At 42.3% G+C, this 15,315-nt stretch overlaps 1 protein-coding gene across 3 annotated transcripts in view; it reads right to left on the bottom strand.

Annotated features, from left to right (window-relative positions):
• Positions 1 to 11,282, bottom strand: part of NTN4 (netrin 4) — a 111,394-nt gene extending 100,112 nt beyond the window's left edge. For 2 of the 3 annotated variants that reach the window (XM_087868846.1, XM_087868847.1), the window contains exons 1-2: positions 11,264 to 11,282; positions 7,040 to 7,569 (exon numbers count right to left, since the gene is read on the bottom strand). In XM_087868846.1, coding sequence (XP_087724972.1) covers positions 7,040 to 7,513 — 474 coding nt within the window. In that variant the 5' untranslated portion in view covers positions 7,514 to 7,569; positions 11,264 to 11,282. Of the gene's footprint in view, positions 1 to 7,039; positions 7,570 to 10,366; positions 10,917 to 11,263 lie in introns of those variants that run through there. The other variant, XM_045779461.2, reaches the window with a different exon arrangement.
• Between the last annotated feature and the right edge of the window lie 4,033 nt (positions 11,283 to 15,315).

Raw genomic sequence — 15,315 nt, 5'->3', positions numbered from 1 at the left:
ACCACCATTCTGGTTTCTAGGGTTCTCCATGCCTTGGTGGGAAGCGCCTCTTGTATGCCCAGATATACCTGACCTCCAGGTGCCTGCTCCTCGTCTTCTCTTCATTGTCTGGCCTTAGTTTTTCAATGTGAATCATTCATTGCTACCTCAGCATTTTATAATCTGATTTCTCAAAATTTCCAGAATATTTTAACTAAATATTGGCAAAGTTAAACCATCTAATTGAACAAATGCAAAGCAAGCAGATGCTAACAGACTTTTTTTTTTTTTAATAGCTAGAAAGGAGGTATTTTTGGAGGAAGAGTCTACTCTTTGAAATCAATAAATAAAAGTTTATTGATTTAATCTCTGGGTTGGTTCTAATTTTTATGTAGCTTCTTTAAATAATTTTAATTAACAACTACCCTGTGGATTTTCTTTAAACTGAAGGCATTTTTTTTTTAAACACTGTTATAAATCTCTAGCCCCGCCCCTACAGGAAGGGAGTATTCCCAGGGTGTGGATAATCGAAACACTCTTAACAAATATATACAACATTTTATTGTCAAGGAAGTTCAATAAAATTATAGCTAAGAATATGCTTCAAAGCAAAACATTAATACACTAGATCAATAACTTTGTTAGTAAAGTTAGTTAGTAAAGCAGTTACTAGCTAATTTACTTTTTAAAAAATTTTTTTAGTTATAATAAAACCTAATCATATAAATAATTTTAAGGCAAGCCAATAATCCCAGCTCTGGCACGGGTTGGCTCATTGCTTATTTGAGCCTGACCAAGTTACTCTGACTCACTAAGTCTCAATTTCTTTTTCTGTAAGAATGGGGTTAATACTGGACCCAACTACCAGGGTTCTTGTGAGATTAAGGGGTATGGTGCACTCTCCAGAATGCCTGGCACATGGATATTAGCTGCTCCCATGACTCATGGCTGGTGCTACTGCAAAAACAGGCACAAGGAGATTTCAGTGATTGAAGAACACAAGGAGCTAACCAAAGAGTAGTGTTTAGAAAGCATTCCAACTCATGTATTACTTTTTCTTTTCAGCTAAAAGTCTAAATATTGCTTAGCATGTTGTGAATATAAATACCTGCAAAAACCTGATTAAGTAATTTATTATTTTCTGCACACTTGTGCCAGTGACTTTACCACGAGGTATTGAAATGTAATCTTTTCTATGGCCAAAGAGACATCCTTCAAAGAGACAAATGAATACTCAGATTTTGAAAGCCATATTATTTGCACAACGTATCTGGGAATTAATCATGCCCTACCTCATATTATTTAATGAATCAGCCCCCCAGTGATCATGTTTAAGCTCTTACCCAGTGAATTGTAAGGACAGCGAAAGAAAGAAATATATATTGTTTTTGTGTCTTTCACACCACCTGACTTGGGACAAAGTAATTTCAAACAAGTATAGTGGAAATAGCACTGGGCTAAAAGTCAGGAAACACGGATTTCAGCTGAGTAATTATAGACAAGTCATTTAGCTCCCTTAGGCTTCAGATTACTCATCAGTCATGTGTTTTTCCATCGATGACATTTAGGTTCCTTTTCAAATGCTCTCATTCTAAGAAACCCTAGCAAGAAGGATTTTTAACAATGTTTGTCATTATAATACACAACTTCATTTTTCCATAACTACAGATTAAAAGACATGGGACCCTTACATATAGATTTTGCTCACTCAGGAAAACTTGCCAGGAACTCAGAGTTCTTGACTATTCCATCAAACACGAATCCTTCAATCTATTTCAGAAACAGCAAGCCCTCCCTGCCAGCACTCCCCATCCTCTACCTTTTTTTATTTTTTCCTTGGTACTTAACCATACTCTGACATACTGTATATTTTACTTAAGTATTTGATCTCTGTCCTCCCTCCATCCCCCTTCCTCAGTACCTAAGCTTCACGGGGACAGGAACGTATATCTTTTTGGTTCACCACCATATCCCCAGCACCTGGAATGGCATCAGACACCTAACATCCCCCAAATTATTTGATGAACAAATGAATGAATAAACATAATTTAAGGTCCTTCATTAATTGCCTTTCCCCACCACAACTTGTCTCATATTTTTACCAGTTCAACTTCTCCATGTTAACCAGGGTTTCTGAATCTTATGCCCTCTACCCAAGGCTTATATTCATTCCACCTCTGTGTCATGGAAGGATATTCTCCTACTTGTCATCTCTCTCATCTGTCCATGCTCATTTATTCAGTTACAGATTTGCTGCATGCCAACTGTGATCCCAGCAATGTGCTTACATGCTGGGGATACAGAGGCAAATAAGGCCGACACAACCATTCCCTAGTGCTTCATTTGAGACCAGACTTCTTCTGTTCTTGGCTTCTCTGTGCCACTGCCTCCCTTTGAATGTTTTATATTCATAATGCCCTGGAGGAAAAAAAAAATCTGTGTGGTTTGGTTGGTTGCTATCCAGTTTTGAATAGAGCTCTTCTAGCAGTGAGTTAATAAAGCAAGGGGCAGCAGTGCTCGCTTCTAAGGAGATGGTGACTCCATCACCCTAGAGGTACTGTGGGGTCACTGGAACATTGCTGTCTCCTGAACAGTGACAACTGAAACTCCTGTGGCATGAGGCCTCACAGTGCAGAGCCTAAAATGACTCTCTGAATCTCCTCATTTCCCTCTGTACCTAGAGGGGATCCAAAGGTGCTTCTCTGAATTCCCAAAAAAGCTGAATTAACCTCTCATCTTTAGCTTCCAAGTTATTATTACCTACTGCTCCAACTAAGTAGGAGATTAAGCCCCCAATAGGCATAGAGCCTTGTGTCAAACCACGTCAAGCACCAGGCCTCTCTGTGCCTTTTTAAAAATTATTGAGGTATATGTGGAAATTGAGAAGTATATATACTTAAGGAGGATGATCTGATGATTTGATGTACACATGCATTGTGAAATAATCACCATGTCAAACTAATCAATATACCCATCACCTCAGAGTTACCACTTTTTTGCCTATGTATGGTGAGAATACTTGATATGCCCTCTTAGCAAATTACAAACGCACAACAAAGTATTGTTAACTAGAATCACATTGCTGTACACTAGACCTCCAGAATGTATTCATTTTGCATAACTGAAACTTTGTACCCCTTGAACAACATCTCCCCCATCTGTCCTTTTACCAGGATTTTGGGAGCCTTAGTACCTCCATCCCAGCATTTCCCAACTTGCACTCTGTGGATCTCTGTGGTTCTGAAAGCTAGTAATTGGAGTTCTGCAAAAATAGGGTCCTTTGGGCAAATAAGTTTGGGAATGTCACATCCTGTATTTCCCACTTGGGGACACAGGACGCATAATGAGAACATTTATGTATTTATAGATGTTAATTTTGTTAAACCCAGTCAGCCTCAGAGAACATTCCTGCTTAGGAGAAAGCTGTTTGGCACTACCTTTTTCACCTTCATGCCACATCCGAATGAATAACAAATGGTTGTGAGAGAGTAAGAAGAGAGATACGCAGACATCTCTCTGCGAGCAGTTCTTGGGGGTCAATAATGAAGAGAAAACATAGTTTTGTGGAACAAACACTAGACTTACAGTCAGAAGACATGATTTGGTCCTGCCTCTGCCGTATAATTAACTAATGCAATATTCTTGGGTAAATTGCTTCACCTCCGAGCCTTAGTTTCCTCTCCTGCAAAGGAGACACATTGTAGGAGAACCATTCCTTGTAACTGCTGACCAGTTTAAGAACTTGTGTAGCAGATTTAACTTGATTTAAAAAGTATTCTTCTGAGTGGCTTTGGGGGCCCATATTTTTTTAAAGATCTTATTTATTTATTTATTTATTTATTTGAGAGAGGGCATGTGCATCAGTGGGGAAGAGAGGGAGAAGCAGACTCCCCATGAGCAGGGAGACTGAGGAGGGCCTCGATCCCAGGACCCTGGGATCATGACTTGAGCCAAAGGCAGACACTTAACCGACTGAGCCACCCAGGCATCCCTTTGGGGCCCATATTTTTAAAAGTCCTCTTTCAGATGACTGGTGCCTTCAACTCCAAAGATGAACGTATCTGATTTCTTAGACATGAAGCTGCAAGTCTCTCTAAGGCCCTAAAATCCCAAAGAAGTATTTTGGAATGAATAATGGAAACAAATTAAGTCTGGGGTATATTTATGTTAGCCTAAGTAGTATGATAATACCTAGAGAAGTCCTAAGAAGTCTCACATTGAATGGAGGGAGATACAGGTCTATAATACTTATAAATAAGCAAGAAATGAAATTTGAGACCACTTATTAGACCCTAGGGTAATTGGCTTATTTTTCTGATCAATTTCCAAAGATGGAGATTGGGGATAGAGAGTTGTACTACAAAATTAATTTGTAGCTCAGCACTAACTTATATTCCAAAGTAACACAGAAGATATAGGTAGTAATCACCTCCAGAGAGGTGTCCTCTGGTTCTTATCGTTGAGGAAGACTCTTCTACTCTCCAACTCAGGCGGGAAAGATTCATTTCCAAACCTGTGCTCTGAAGGGAAGAAATTCTATGACGGTTTGCTATATTCTTGCAAAAATACTCTAGAGGGAACCAGATGTCTCTTGATTTTTTTTCTTACCATTGAATTATAAGTCTACAAAAATAACAGTTACAATGAAAAAATTTTTTAATTGGATATAGAAGTGACTAAAACTGGATATAAAAGGCAAAATATCTAACATAAATTTTAGTCTCTCTTTGCTTGAAATTTGATGTAATAAGCATTGATGACAATAAGTAGTTTGGCTTGAAAGAAGATAAGATTTTGCTTCCACTCTAAGTTAAATAAATGTTACTTTAGTTATCTCTAAGTGATTGCTGGGCCATTGTAACACATTCAATGTGATATTTGCTAAGCAAGCATGCCCGCCATCTGGTTACTGAAAGACTGTATTTTTGCTACTTCATAGATACACATGGCCCAATAGCACTGCGATGTAGGGAACCGATATGAGCATGTGGATCAATTCCAAAGCAATTTGAGAGTTCAAGCCATTCATTTGTTTGCAACACCAAGTGTTCTCCACATACAAAACAATGAGTCTAACTTCTCCGTCTCTTTCCTGTCCTGGTATCTTTAAAAATGTCCATCATGACAGGGTGCACACGGGTTTACAATATGAAGCCAACTTTATTTTTTTTTAATTTTTTAAAAGATTTATTTATTTGAGAGAGAGCGAGAGAGCATGAGCAGGAGGGGCAGAGGGGGAGAGAGAGAGAATCTCAAGCAGACTCAGCACTGAGCCCAGTGCCTGACACAGGGCTCCGTCACATGACCCTGAGATCATGACCTGAGCCAAAACCAAGAATCAGATGCTTCACTGACTGAGCCACCAGGCACCTAGGAAGCCAACTTTAGAGACCAAGAAGAAGAATGAAAAATCATCTGGGTGCTCTTTGTGTCACATCCCACTTGGTTCCCACGCCAGCAGCACTGTGCCTGGTCCGCAGAGAGCACACAGAAGTAGTAGCTGGATAATATGGCTAAAGTCTATATGTGTCTTTGGTAGGAGGGGGGAGAAGTTCCCAAACCAGCTTTTTCATTAGACTGCTCGCAAGCACTCCTCTCCCCAAACCAAAGACAGAATTAGTGGCACGGACTACAGTGCCTAACACACAGTAGGGGCTCAATAAATGTTTACTAAGTACAATCATCTGGGAAGCTGGTGAATAACAATACAAAGGACTACTAGAAGACAGCTCATCTTAGTGTTTGTAGCTATTGTACTACATGCATTGGACATAAGCCTCACACATAGTCTGGGCTTTCTCAGTCTCAGTACTATTAACATGTGGGGCTAAGAATTCTTTGTTGGGAGTGGGAGTGGTGCTGTCTTGTGCACTGTGGAGGTTTAGCTGCATCCCCGGTGTCCACCTACCAGATGCCAGGAGTGTCCCTTCCCCCAGCAAAAATGTCTTCACGCATTGCTAAATGTCCCCTGGGAGGGTCCAGAGGGGTGGCAAAACCATCCCTACTTGAGAACCACTTATTTAGTCTGTGTGTTCTTGATATGTACCAGAATTAGAAAGACTATATTCTCTCTTCTCTTTTTTTTCTGAATCAATAGTTTTTAAACATGATTTTATTTTATTTTATTTCATTTATTTTTTAAGTAAGCTTAGTGCCCAACATGGGGCTTGAACTCATGACTTTGAGTGAGTTCTGCTGACTGAGCCAGCCAGGCCCCTGTCTGAATCCATATTTCTTGATCTACATGATGGTATTTTATTCTCTTAATCTGATTTCACTTAACATAGTTTTCTCTAAATGTCTTCATAATAGTGGGGGTGAGGGGGAACTTTCCAGGTATATCCATATAAGTTAAAAAGGGAAGGGGAAATATGAAACTAGGGGAAAACATTCCATACAGGAATTGGACTAGTAGCTAAGGAGGCTGTTTTGCAAAATGAGGTTGGGATGGTTTTGGGCCCAGGGAAGACAGAAGTACCTAAGCCGCAAATATGAGTCCAAAAAGAACTTTTGTATCTTAAAAGACACTACCCTCATTTGTTTGCTATGCATTCTTGTAATCTTAACAATAAAACTCCACTCTTATACAGAAGTATCCTTCTGACAAACAGATTTTTTTTCTCCCTTGGCTTTAGTTTTATTTACTTCCTATTTATGTTACCAGTTTCAGGAAGATACCAGCATGCATGAACTCCAGGAACAGGCTGTCTCAGTAACTCCTGTTCCTTGGGAATTACAGTAAGTAGTCCCGCTAACTGAAGAAATCATTTGCTTTTTAAACCTCGAAAATAGAGCGATGATGCCATGCGTCTACCCTTCCTTAAAATTATTAAAATTAAAACCTTAGAATTCCAACTCAAACCCAGCCAGTGGACAACCTGCTTGAAAATGACTACACGTCCATATCTAAGGGTGAGAAATAATTTATGACAAATAAAGCTCATGAAAAATTCTAATTTCATTCATGTTGCTACAAGTACACCTTCATGCTTTAAAAAAATGTGGGCAGGTAACATTTTTCTACCTTACTTCCAGTGTAGAGTTAACCGTGTGCTCTTACCTCTCCTCCAGTGCATGGAAAAGGATTGGAGTATCTCGAAGTGCAAATAGCTCCCTTCTTGACGACATCATCTTCCAGGCCAAATGTAGCTGAGCAGTTCGTTGCAAAGTACTTGTAAGGCTTCCATGTCTTCCCAAAATCCTGGGACCGGTCCAGCACCATGGCTGCTGGCCTCGGGGACTTGAACACCATAATTAGATGAGTGAAGTAGAATTCAGCTTCCAGGTCTAACTGGATCTTTTCTCTGTGTACATCCTCAGCAGACTGCCACCACGTGCGAGGAAACCTGAAGGATGAGTCTGCCATGGCAGCTGGCAGGTGAGCCAGGTGAGGCTGCGCGGCATTGCATTTGTCACATTTGGGCTGCCGACAAGTCAGATCAGCGTTCTCACTATAGGAGCAGTACAGTTCAGTGGCGTTCTGACCACAGGTGGTGTCTGCCCACAGTTTTCTCCCTAAAGCCAAGTTTCCCATCCGAGGGTTGCAGGCTTTTTCACAGCGGGAACTCACTCCAGCTACTCCACTCAGTCCTAGGAAAGGGAAAGCATATGTTATTCAAGACAAACCCATCTGGAAAGCTCTTCTGTCTTCAACAGTCAAGTTATCCCCAAAGAGCTTAAGGCTTTCACTAAAGAGGAAATTCTATCAAATTTGAGCATGAATACTGTTCTACATTTATAGTGCATTTGTCTATACCAGTGTGTGAGCGTGCATGTGTGTGCGTACATTTCGTGTTCAGATATACAATTCACATAAAGGGGAAAAAAATCACTTCAGATAAAGGGTGAGAGGAAGGAAAATGGAAACATTGGGGGAAAGATAATGGGCCTAAACCTTTAAAGTCCTTTCCTTTCTAAACGTTCCCTATATTTGAAAAATACATATTTGTTTTGATGTCATGACTTAAATAATCCCCAAAAACAATAATGTTTTTAAGATCACCCAATTTAGTCTTTCAAATATACTATGAGTCCTTAGCATTATCTAACATGCTTATTAGAATGCATTAAGGAGGAAATGTTGAATTCTATTATATTTTTAATCCAAAAATGTGAAGGGACAAATTCCCTAGGAAAAGCAATATGAAATATTTAATCAATATACAGTGAGATCTCACTTTGGGAGGCAAAACTAGAGACCACTGGAGCTCAGATGCATAATATCTATTTTTAATATTGAGTAAATATAACTAAGAAAAAAACTCTCTAAACTGCCAAATGGCAGAAAAGCTTATTTGACATGCTCTCTGCCTCTTGAGTGCTCCTACCTATGACAGATTATATAGTAGTTGCCTGTTTGGTTAACAGGAGAATGTTTACAGTCTGGCAGCCACTAACAGCACCTTTAAACATTATCTGTGAACTAAAACACCTTCTTAAAGAAACATGTGCTTCCACCCAAACAAAGGTCCAACAGACTTTAATGTTTCAAAATTACTTAAAATGATAAACATTATCCACTTATTAACATCCTGACTACATATTTTAATCCTTTAATTTGGATTTGTCATTTTAATTATGAATACCTTAAGCAAAACCATCTATTTTAAAAGTTAAAACAGAGAAGGAAAGAAGGAAAAGGAAGTCAAACCCCAAATTCTGGCTAATTGAATGTTTCTGCTTCTTAAGAGAGAGCACCTCTGGACTGTTATCACCATGCTATTGGAGAAGCCAAATGACAGCTTAGACTAAAACAGAGACATTTCACACACCGACTGACAATCATCAGCCCCACATAGCCTCTGCAACCAAAAGGCATATTATTTTTAAATGTCAAATTCAAATGTGCATTATGCCTGGACTCTGTTCGCCACTGTTCTGATTAGCTGGAGCAACAGTTGCTCGTGGCCAGGATCACCCAAACACACAGTGTGCTATGACTCACCTGCAAAGCATTTCGGGGAAAATCATATACTGCCCGTACAAGTATTTTTGACTTGAAACACTTGCCTTGTGATATTTATTTACAACCTCTTGATTGCTTACATGTTTTTTGCCATAACATGGTTTGAAAAGGGAAAGGTTTAATAAAGTTCACTTTGAGGTTGGGGGAGCATGCATAAATGCAGGCAGGGGTACATCCCTAAGAAGAATTAAAGTAAAATCTTAGACCTCTAATGGCTCCTTGGGGGAAAGTAAGGAATCATTTTAAATGCCTCCAAAGTAGTAAGTACAGAAGAGATTGGAGCCAGATAAATAATTGGTGGACAAAATACTTGGACATCCCTAAAGAAGTGACTATCCAAGTGTAGCAAGGATGCTCCTGAGTCTGACTGATTTGGGTTGAAGATTCTAAAACTTTGCTTTACTGTGTGCCAGCGTCTCTGGGGGCAGAGTGGAAGAAGCCGAAGGGAAGGTACAGTGCGCCAGCGCTTTCTGTCCACCAGTCCGTCCCTCCAGCCCACACTCCCCTTTCTAGAGCAAACGAGAAACGTTTGCGAGATCGGATGGCTGAAGAGTCCCTCACTTTCTTTCCCCCTCACACACTGAGCTGCTCTTACCCCTAACTGGAAACCAGGTGACCCTCAAGGGGGAGGGAGAGGAACAGAAAGGGGGCTCCCGAATTTAGAAACGGCGCGCTAGGAACGGGTGGCCAAGAGCAGCCCAGGAAAGCTGGGAAAGGAGTAGGAGGAAGAGAGCCTCTGACGAAGCCTCTGCTGGTAGTCCAGTTACCGAGACAGGGAGCAGACCCGCCTCCGACCTCCCACGGAGCCTCAGCCAGGGTACCAATTCCCTAGGGGCGGCCAGCCAGCTCGTGCAACCCAGGGTGATCACCACCTATCGCCCCAGCCCCGGGTCTCACTGCATTCCAGCCACTGCCGCGATGAAGGGGCACACACCCCGCCCAGGTGTCCCTACCTGGTTCCCTAGTGCCCAGCATGAGGTCGGGGACTAGGGCGGTCGCTCTCCACGAGAGAGCAGCCGCGGCCCACGCGCGGCCAGGGTCGCTGGGCCATCCCTCCCCATCATTCCTCAGGCCATGAAGTGCCGGGGGATGGCGAGCTCGGTCCTTTGTTCCCTCACAAAGTGGAAAGGCAGTTTTTTACAAGCCCAAACAGAGAAAGAAACCAAGGTCGTGGTATCTCCGGCAGGGCGCACCCAGGATATCGGATTATCCAAGGGAAGTGTATCGCAGTTGCAAAAAAAATCAATAGTATTTTAAACTGTAGAGACCCGGGGAGAAGAGGCGGAACATGGCCACTCATTTCATCCTCGGGAGCTGAGCTTGGCGCTCCCAGCCCGCACTCCCCTGCACCCCCGAGTCCCGAGGTGGGGAACAGAAAGGGCGAGGGAAAGGGGGTGGGGGCCCAGCAGCGTCACCACCCACCTGCGGCCACCGCGGAGCAGCCCCAGAGCAGCAGCAGCCGCGCGCAGCTCCCCATGGCCGGGAGGAGCCGGGAGGACCCGGGCCGGGCGGGTGCGGGAGGGAGCCGAGACCTCTCGGTTGTGGGATGAAGCGCCAACAGTCCTCAGGAAGAACTGGGGCTCTTTATTTCTTCCCCCTCCTGGGGCGCCAGGCTCGGTCAGTGGGCGCCGGCTGCTGGGAGCCGCGGGCCGGAGCCGCGCCGGGCGGTGGGGTGACCCTCGCGCACCGGCCTGGAGGGGTCCGGGCACCTCGGGGACGACGGGAGCCCCCGGACCATAGCCGGCCTGGCCGCGCAGCCCCTGGGGAGCGGTCCCGCGGGCTCCTCCGCCGCTAGCCCGGGGCTCAGCGCCCGCAGCAGCCGCTGAACTTTGCGAGACCTTTCACTTCCCGGCCGCCGCCGCCGCCGCTGCCTCCTGGGCGTCCTCCTCCGCTTTTACCACCTCCTCTCGCTGCCACGGCTCGGTCCCGTCTTTCTCCATGGGCAGTTCCATGGGATGCATTTTTATTGCACCGACTCCGCGGCGCTCCGGTGCCAGCCCTCCTCCCCTTGCACCTCCACCCCTTCCTCCTGCCCGCCCCCCGCGCTCGCTTGACAGCCGGGGCGGTGCAGCCTGCGCTGCCTGGTCGCCGCCGCCGCCGCCGCCGCCGCCGCGCCCGGGGAGGGGTCTCCTGGCCCGACAGGCCGCCCCCGAAGCCTTGTTACCAGCTCGTTCCGCGCTCCTTAGCCCCCGCGTGCACGGGTCATCTCGGCCCCCAGCTTCCCTCGTGTCCCTCCTGGTGTTTGCCCTGCATCTCCCTGCGTGACCACCCTGGTGCCCTCCAGCACCCACAGGCCTCTTCTGGGAAGCAGTCTCCCACCTTCTCCCGGAACATTCCAGAGAGCAGTTGACTCCCTCTTGATCAGGTCAGGGCATGCCAAGGGGCTTAAAAAACCGCGAAACAGGCTAGCTCCTACTTCCCACATCCCCCAGCAAAACAAACCCTCCCTTCCACTCCCCATCTCTCCACCCTTTCTCCCGGAGTCTCACGGTCCAGAAAAGGAACCCCCCAACCCAGCCAGCTCCGGGTCTTGGGCTTTGGACTAACTGCTAAGTGGCCTTCGCTGCTTCTCCGCTGCTGGGGGGAGGAGGGGCGGGAGAGGGCATCTGGGCTAAACAATCAATGCTTAGTTTATCCGAGGTGTATCCATTTTGATGTAAAAGGTGTTCCCTAATTCAAACTCAAGGTGCTAAAAGAAAAGGGTCACAGGATTGGCTAATGGGCAGTGTAAAACATCCTTGTCTAGAGGCAGGGTCTTGGCAAAGAAAAATTGGTCTTTCCAAGCACTCTCACGCCACATAGAATGTGTTGTGCTGTGAAAGAGTAATGTTGTGAAATAAGTTAAGGGGGGCAATTTAGTAGCAACCAGAAGCAGCTAATTGAGGATAGGATTGTTCAGGACTGCTGCTATGGAAGGGGATTAAATAGCACTTGAGTCTGGGACATTTGCAAGTTCTATGAAAATATAATTCTATGCACACATCCAGGAGGATAGGCAAAAGTTAAGTAGGAAGCCGTGTTTTAGCGCCACGTTCATTTTGTGCCTTTGAATAATTCCCAGAAAATTAACTATGTTAAAGATACTATTCGGTTGTGTGTTACTGATGATGACAATTCAGAGTTTTGGGTCTTAAGTACATATTTTTCATGACTCACCTGGAGATATATAAGAAGTTTGTATCTCCCAGGAAGAACTGGGATGAGGTCAGCTTTATCCATTTGGGAGACATTAAAATTATTCCTCTGGCCAATACTGGGGAGTGGCAAAAGTTATGGGACAGCAATTTGTATAACACTTTAGAAAATAATCCCTCTGAGTTTTCAAATATTGGCAGTGTTGGGGCTTTTTTCATATCTTATGGATATGCTCCCATTTGAGTCACTGAAACACCTCTCCAAATTATTCTTTTTACCAAATAAATGATAGGAAATATAATAGCCAAAGGCTTGTGGCTACCAATGTTAACCTAAAGGCCAAAGCAAATTAAAGAAAGAGCACATTTATTATTAACCTCTGAGTCTGCTCTGTTGAAGCAGAACTACTCCATTTCTCATTACAGATTTCAGAAACATTTACTATCTGCACCAATCCCACCTGGATAAGATACTTCCTTGATTGCTCTATAACTGGTTCTTGTTTCTTTAAGAAGGCATTAAGTTCCTTAACGGCAAAGCAGTCTTTCATACTTAGTTTATATAAAACATTATTATGCTCTTTTTTTTTTTTAAGATTTTATTTATTTGACAGAGAGATAGAACAAGCAGGCAGACTGACAGGCAGAGGGAGAGGCAGAAGCAGGCTCTCTGCTGAGCAGGGAGCCTGACAACAACAAGGGGCTCTGGGCTCTATCCCAGGCTCCTGGGATCATGACCTGAGCCGAAGGCAGCCCCTTTAACCGACTGAACCACCCAGGGGCCCCTATTATGTTTTGTTGTTTTTTTAAATATAGTCTTCATTATTCTTAACTGAGAGCACCTGCTAGGTATATAATAAGTTTTCATTAAATATTTTTGAGTTATGTGTAAACTATTGCTATATATATAAGTACAGGATTAAAAAGAAAACCAATAAAATCAGAATGTATCCCCATATTCTAAAGGAATCGACACCTTTCCATATGAAGCAGCTCAGGAGAGAAAAGTAATTAGTATCCTAATCAATTTCATTTGGTTATATAGTTTGGTTATAAATTCTATTTCCATTCTGAAGAAGCTGTCCGGGGGAAGTTTATCTACATAAGGAAAATCTTGCTCAGTGATGAGTATATCACTGCTTATGACTATTTTGGAAAAATCCAGTAATGGATTCAGAATTTTCTTTTTTAATTTTATGAATTAGTAGGAAGCTTAACAAACTTATGGAATTTCAATAACAAGTTTCCAGAAGCCACATACTTGACAAATTAAATCTAGCATACCCCCAAGAACTTGGAAGAAAGCTAAAAGGGCCTTTAAGAACTAAAATAGATGGCAAAAAATCCATGCACCAAAGACCTTATTCATGGGAGAGCTCTTCAGACGTTCATTTAAATTATTCATGCAATGTTAATACGTTTGGTTATGGTGTTTTCCTAGACCACAACATATTAGAAGTAACAAATTAGAATGAAACGGGATGACATTAAAACAAGGAATGAATTGAGGCCACCTGGTAGTAAGGAGGATGACAGAAATATAAAAAGTAGCCGTTAAGGACAAAAAAAAAAAACACATAGCAGTCTGAGTGAGGCCTTTCAGTGCAGAGACAAAGCACCAAAAGGCTGAAAAGGTGTCACTCTGTTATAACTTATCACAGTGAGTGAGGTTCCTTATAATACAGGATATTCAACATCAAGAGGGAACCTTAGGGATCCCTCAGCCCAACTTCTCACCCCATAAGAAACTTCTCCACAAAATCTCTGTCCAATAGTCACCCAGTTTCTGTTCTAGAAATCTCAGTAAACAAAAGCCTCAGAAGCAGTCCTTTTCATTTTTGGTGGTGTTTTGTTTAACTGTGACATCTCTCTTCCTTAAAATTCTACCTATGTTTATAGTTTATTTTTCTGTGACTACGCAGAATAGGTCCAATTTATTTTCTGGTAGGTATTCAGAGATTTGAAGTCATGTTTTATTGCTCCACTTAACTATTCTCTTCTCCAAATGTTTGTTTAATTGTCCATATGGCATGATTTCCGAAACTTTCATCTTCTTAGTCACCCTCTTTCAGATACACTGTGATTTATCAATGTTTTCTTATACTGTGCATCTAGGACTCAAGTCCTGGTTTATCTGGATTGGTGTAGAATAAAACAGAAACAGTAGTACCCCTAACTTAGGTCTAGGGCTTATATTTCTGCAGCTTAAAAATGCATTAGCAGCTTTGTGGTGTTGGCTGGTATTATCCTTGAAGCAAATTAAAATCCCCTTGTCATATATTAATGAAGGGTCATTGATAAAAGATAAAATATTTTGTTTAATCAGAAGGGAAGAGTTCTATTAAAGTACATTGTAGGTAATAAGCATTCAATAAATATTAATTTAAAGAAAAAAATCAACAAGTTCAAATTGGAAAATTGGAAAAATGATTAAAAATTTAAAAAGAAACTGTTAGTGCTGAATGGGATAAATACGTATTTTCTGAAAAAAATAATCACTTCTATGGAAAAATCTGACTCTTCAACAACACTGTATACATGTGGTATTACTATACATTTCCAAGGAAAGGAAGAACTTTGCAATAGTGATATTTTTAGTATACCTAATATCTTTCCTCATTGAACTATAGACAAGATCTCATTTATCCTTGAAGCATCAATGTGTGGGAGGGAACAGGAATAGCTGCATGCATTTACAGAGAGAGAAAGTGATGTGAAAGATGTAAGTGCCAAATTTAGATCATCCAAGAAATATACACTGGAGATCGGACATGGGTTTCAGATTTTTTTTTTTAAAGAAATCATTGTTTATCCATCAACTTTCCATGAATACGATCTTATCTCTCTTGGACCTAGAAGACTATTGGGAGAAAATTAAATAGAGAATGATTTCCATTGAAATAATCCTATATTTTGTTTCCTACCTAGGTCTATGCCCTTTAAAAACATCATCTTGGGAATTTCCTTAAGCTTTAATCTAAGCCTCCTGCCACTGGCACTGTTTCTCATTTCGTGTGCTTCCTGGCTACAGCTGCTCATTCCTAGGATGGGAGTGAGAGCCTTTGAAACTACACGTGCTCTTCCAGGAAGGTAAGCAGTAGTTTTCTTTAAAAAAAGAAAAAAATGCACGCATGCTCTCTCATGTTTAAATTAATTATATGGAGCCTAAAAAGTTCAAACAAACAAGAACAGTGTTGTTACAGAGATAGCTAATCTGGACAGTACTGTATTGACACA

Source organism: Ursus americanus, chromosome 17 (assembly GCF_024610735.1).
Source record: "Ursus americanus isolate L20-20 chromosome 17, mUrsAme1.1.p, whole genome shotgun sequence".
Lineage (NCBI taxonomy): Eukaryota > Metazoa > Chordata > Mammalia > Carnivora > Ursidae > Ursus > Ursus americanus.
Note: the sequence above shows the minus strand (reverse complement) of the source record. Positions and strands in the feature narration are given on the sequence as shown.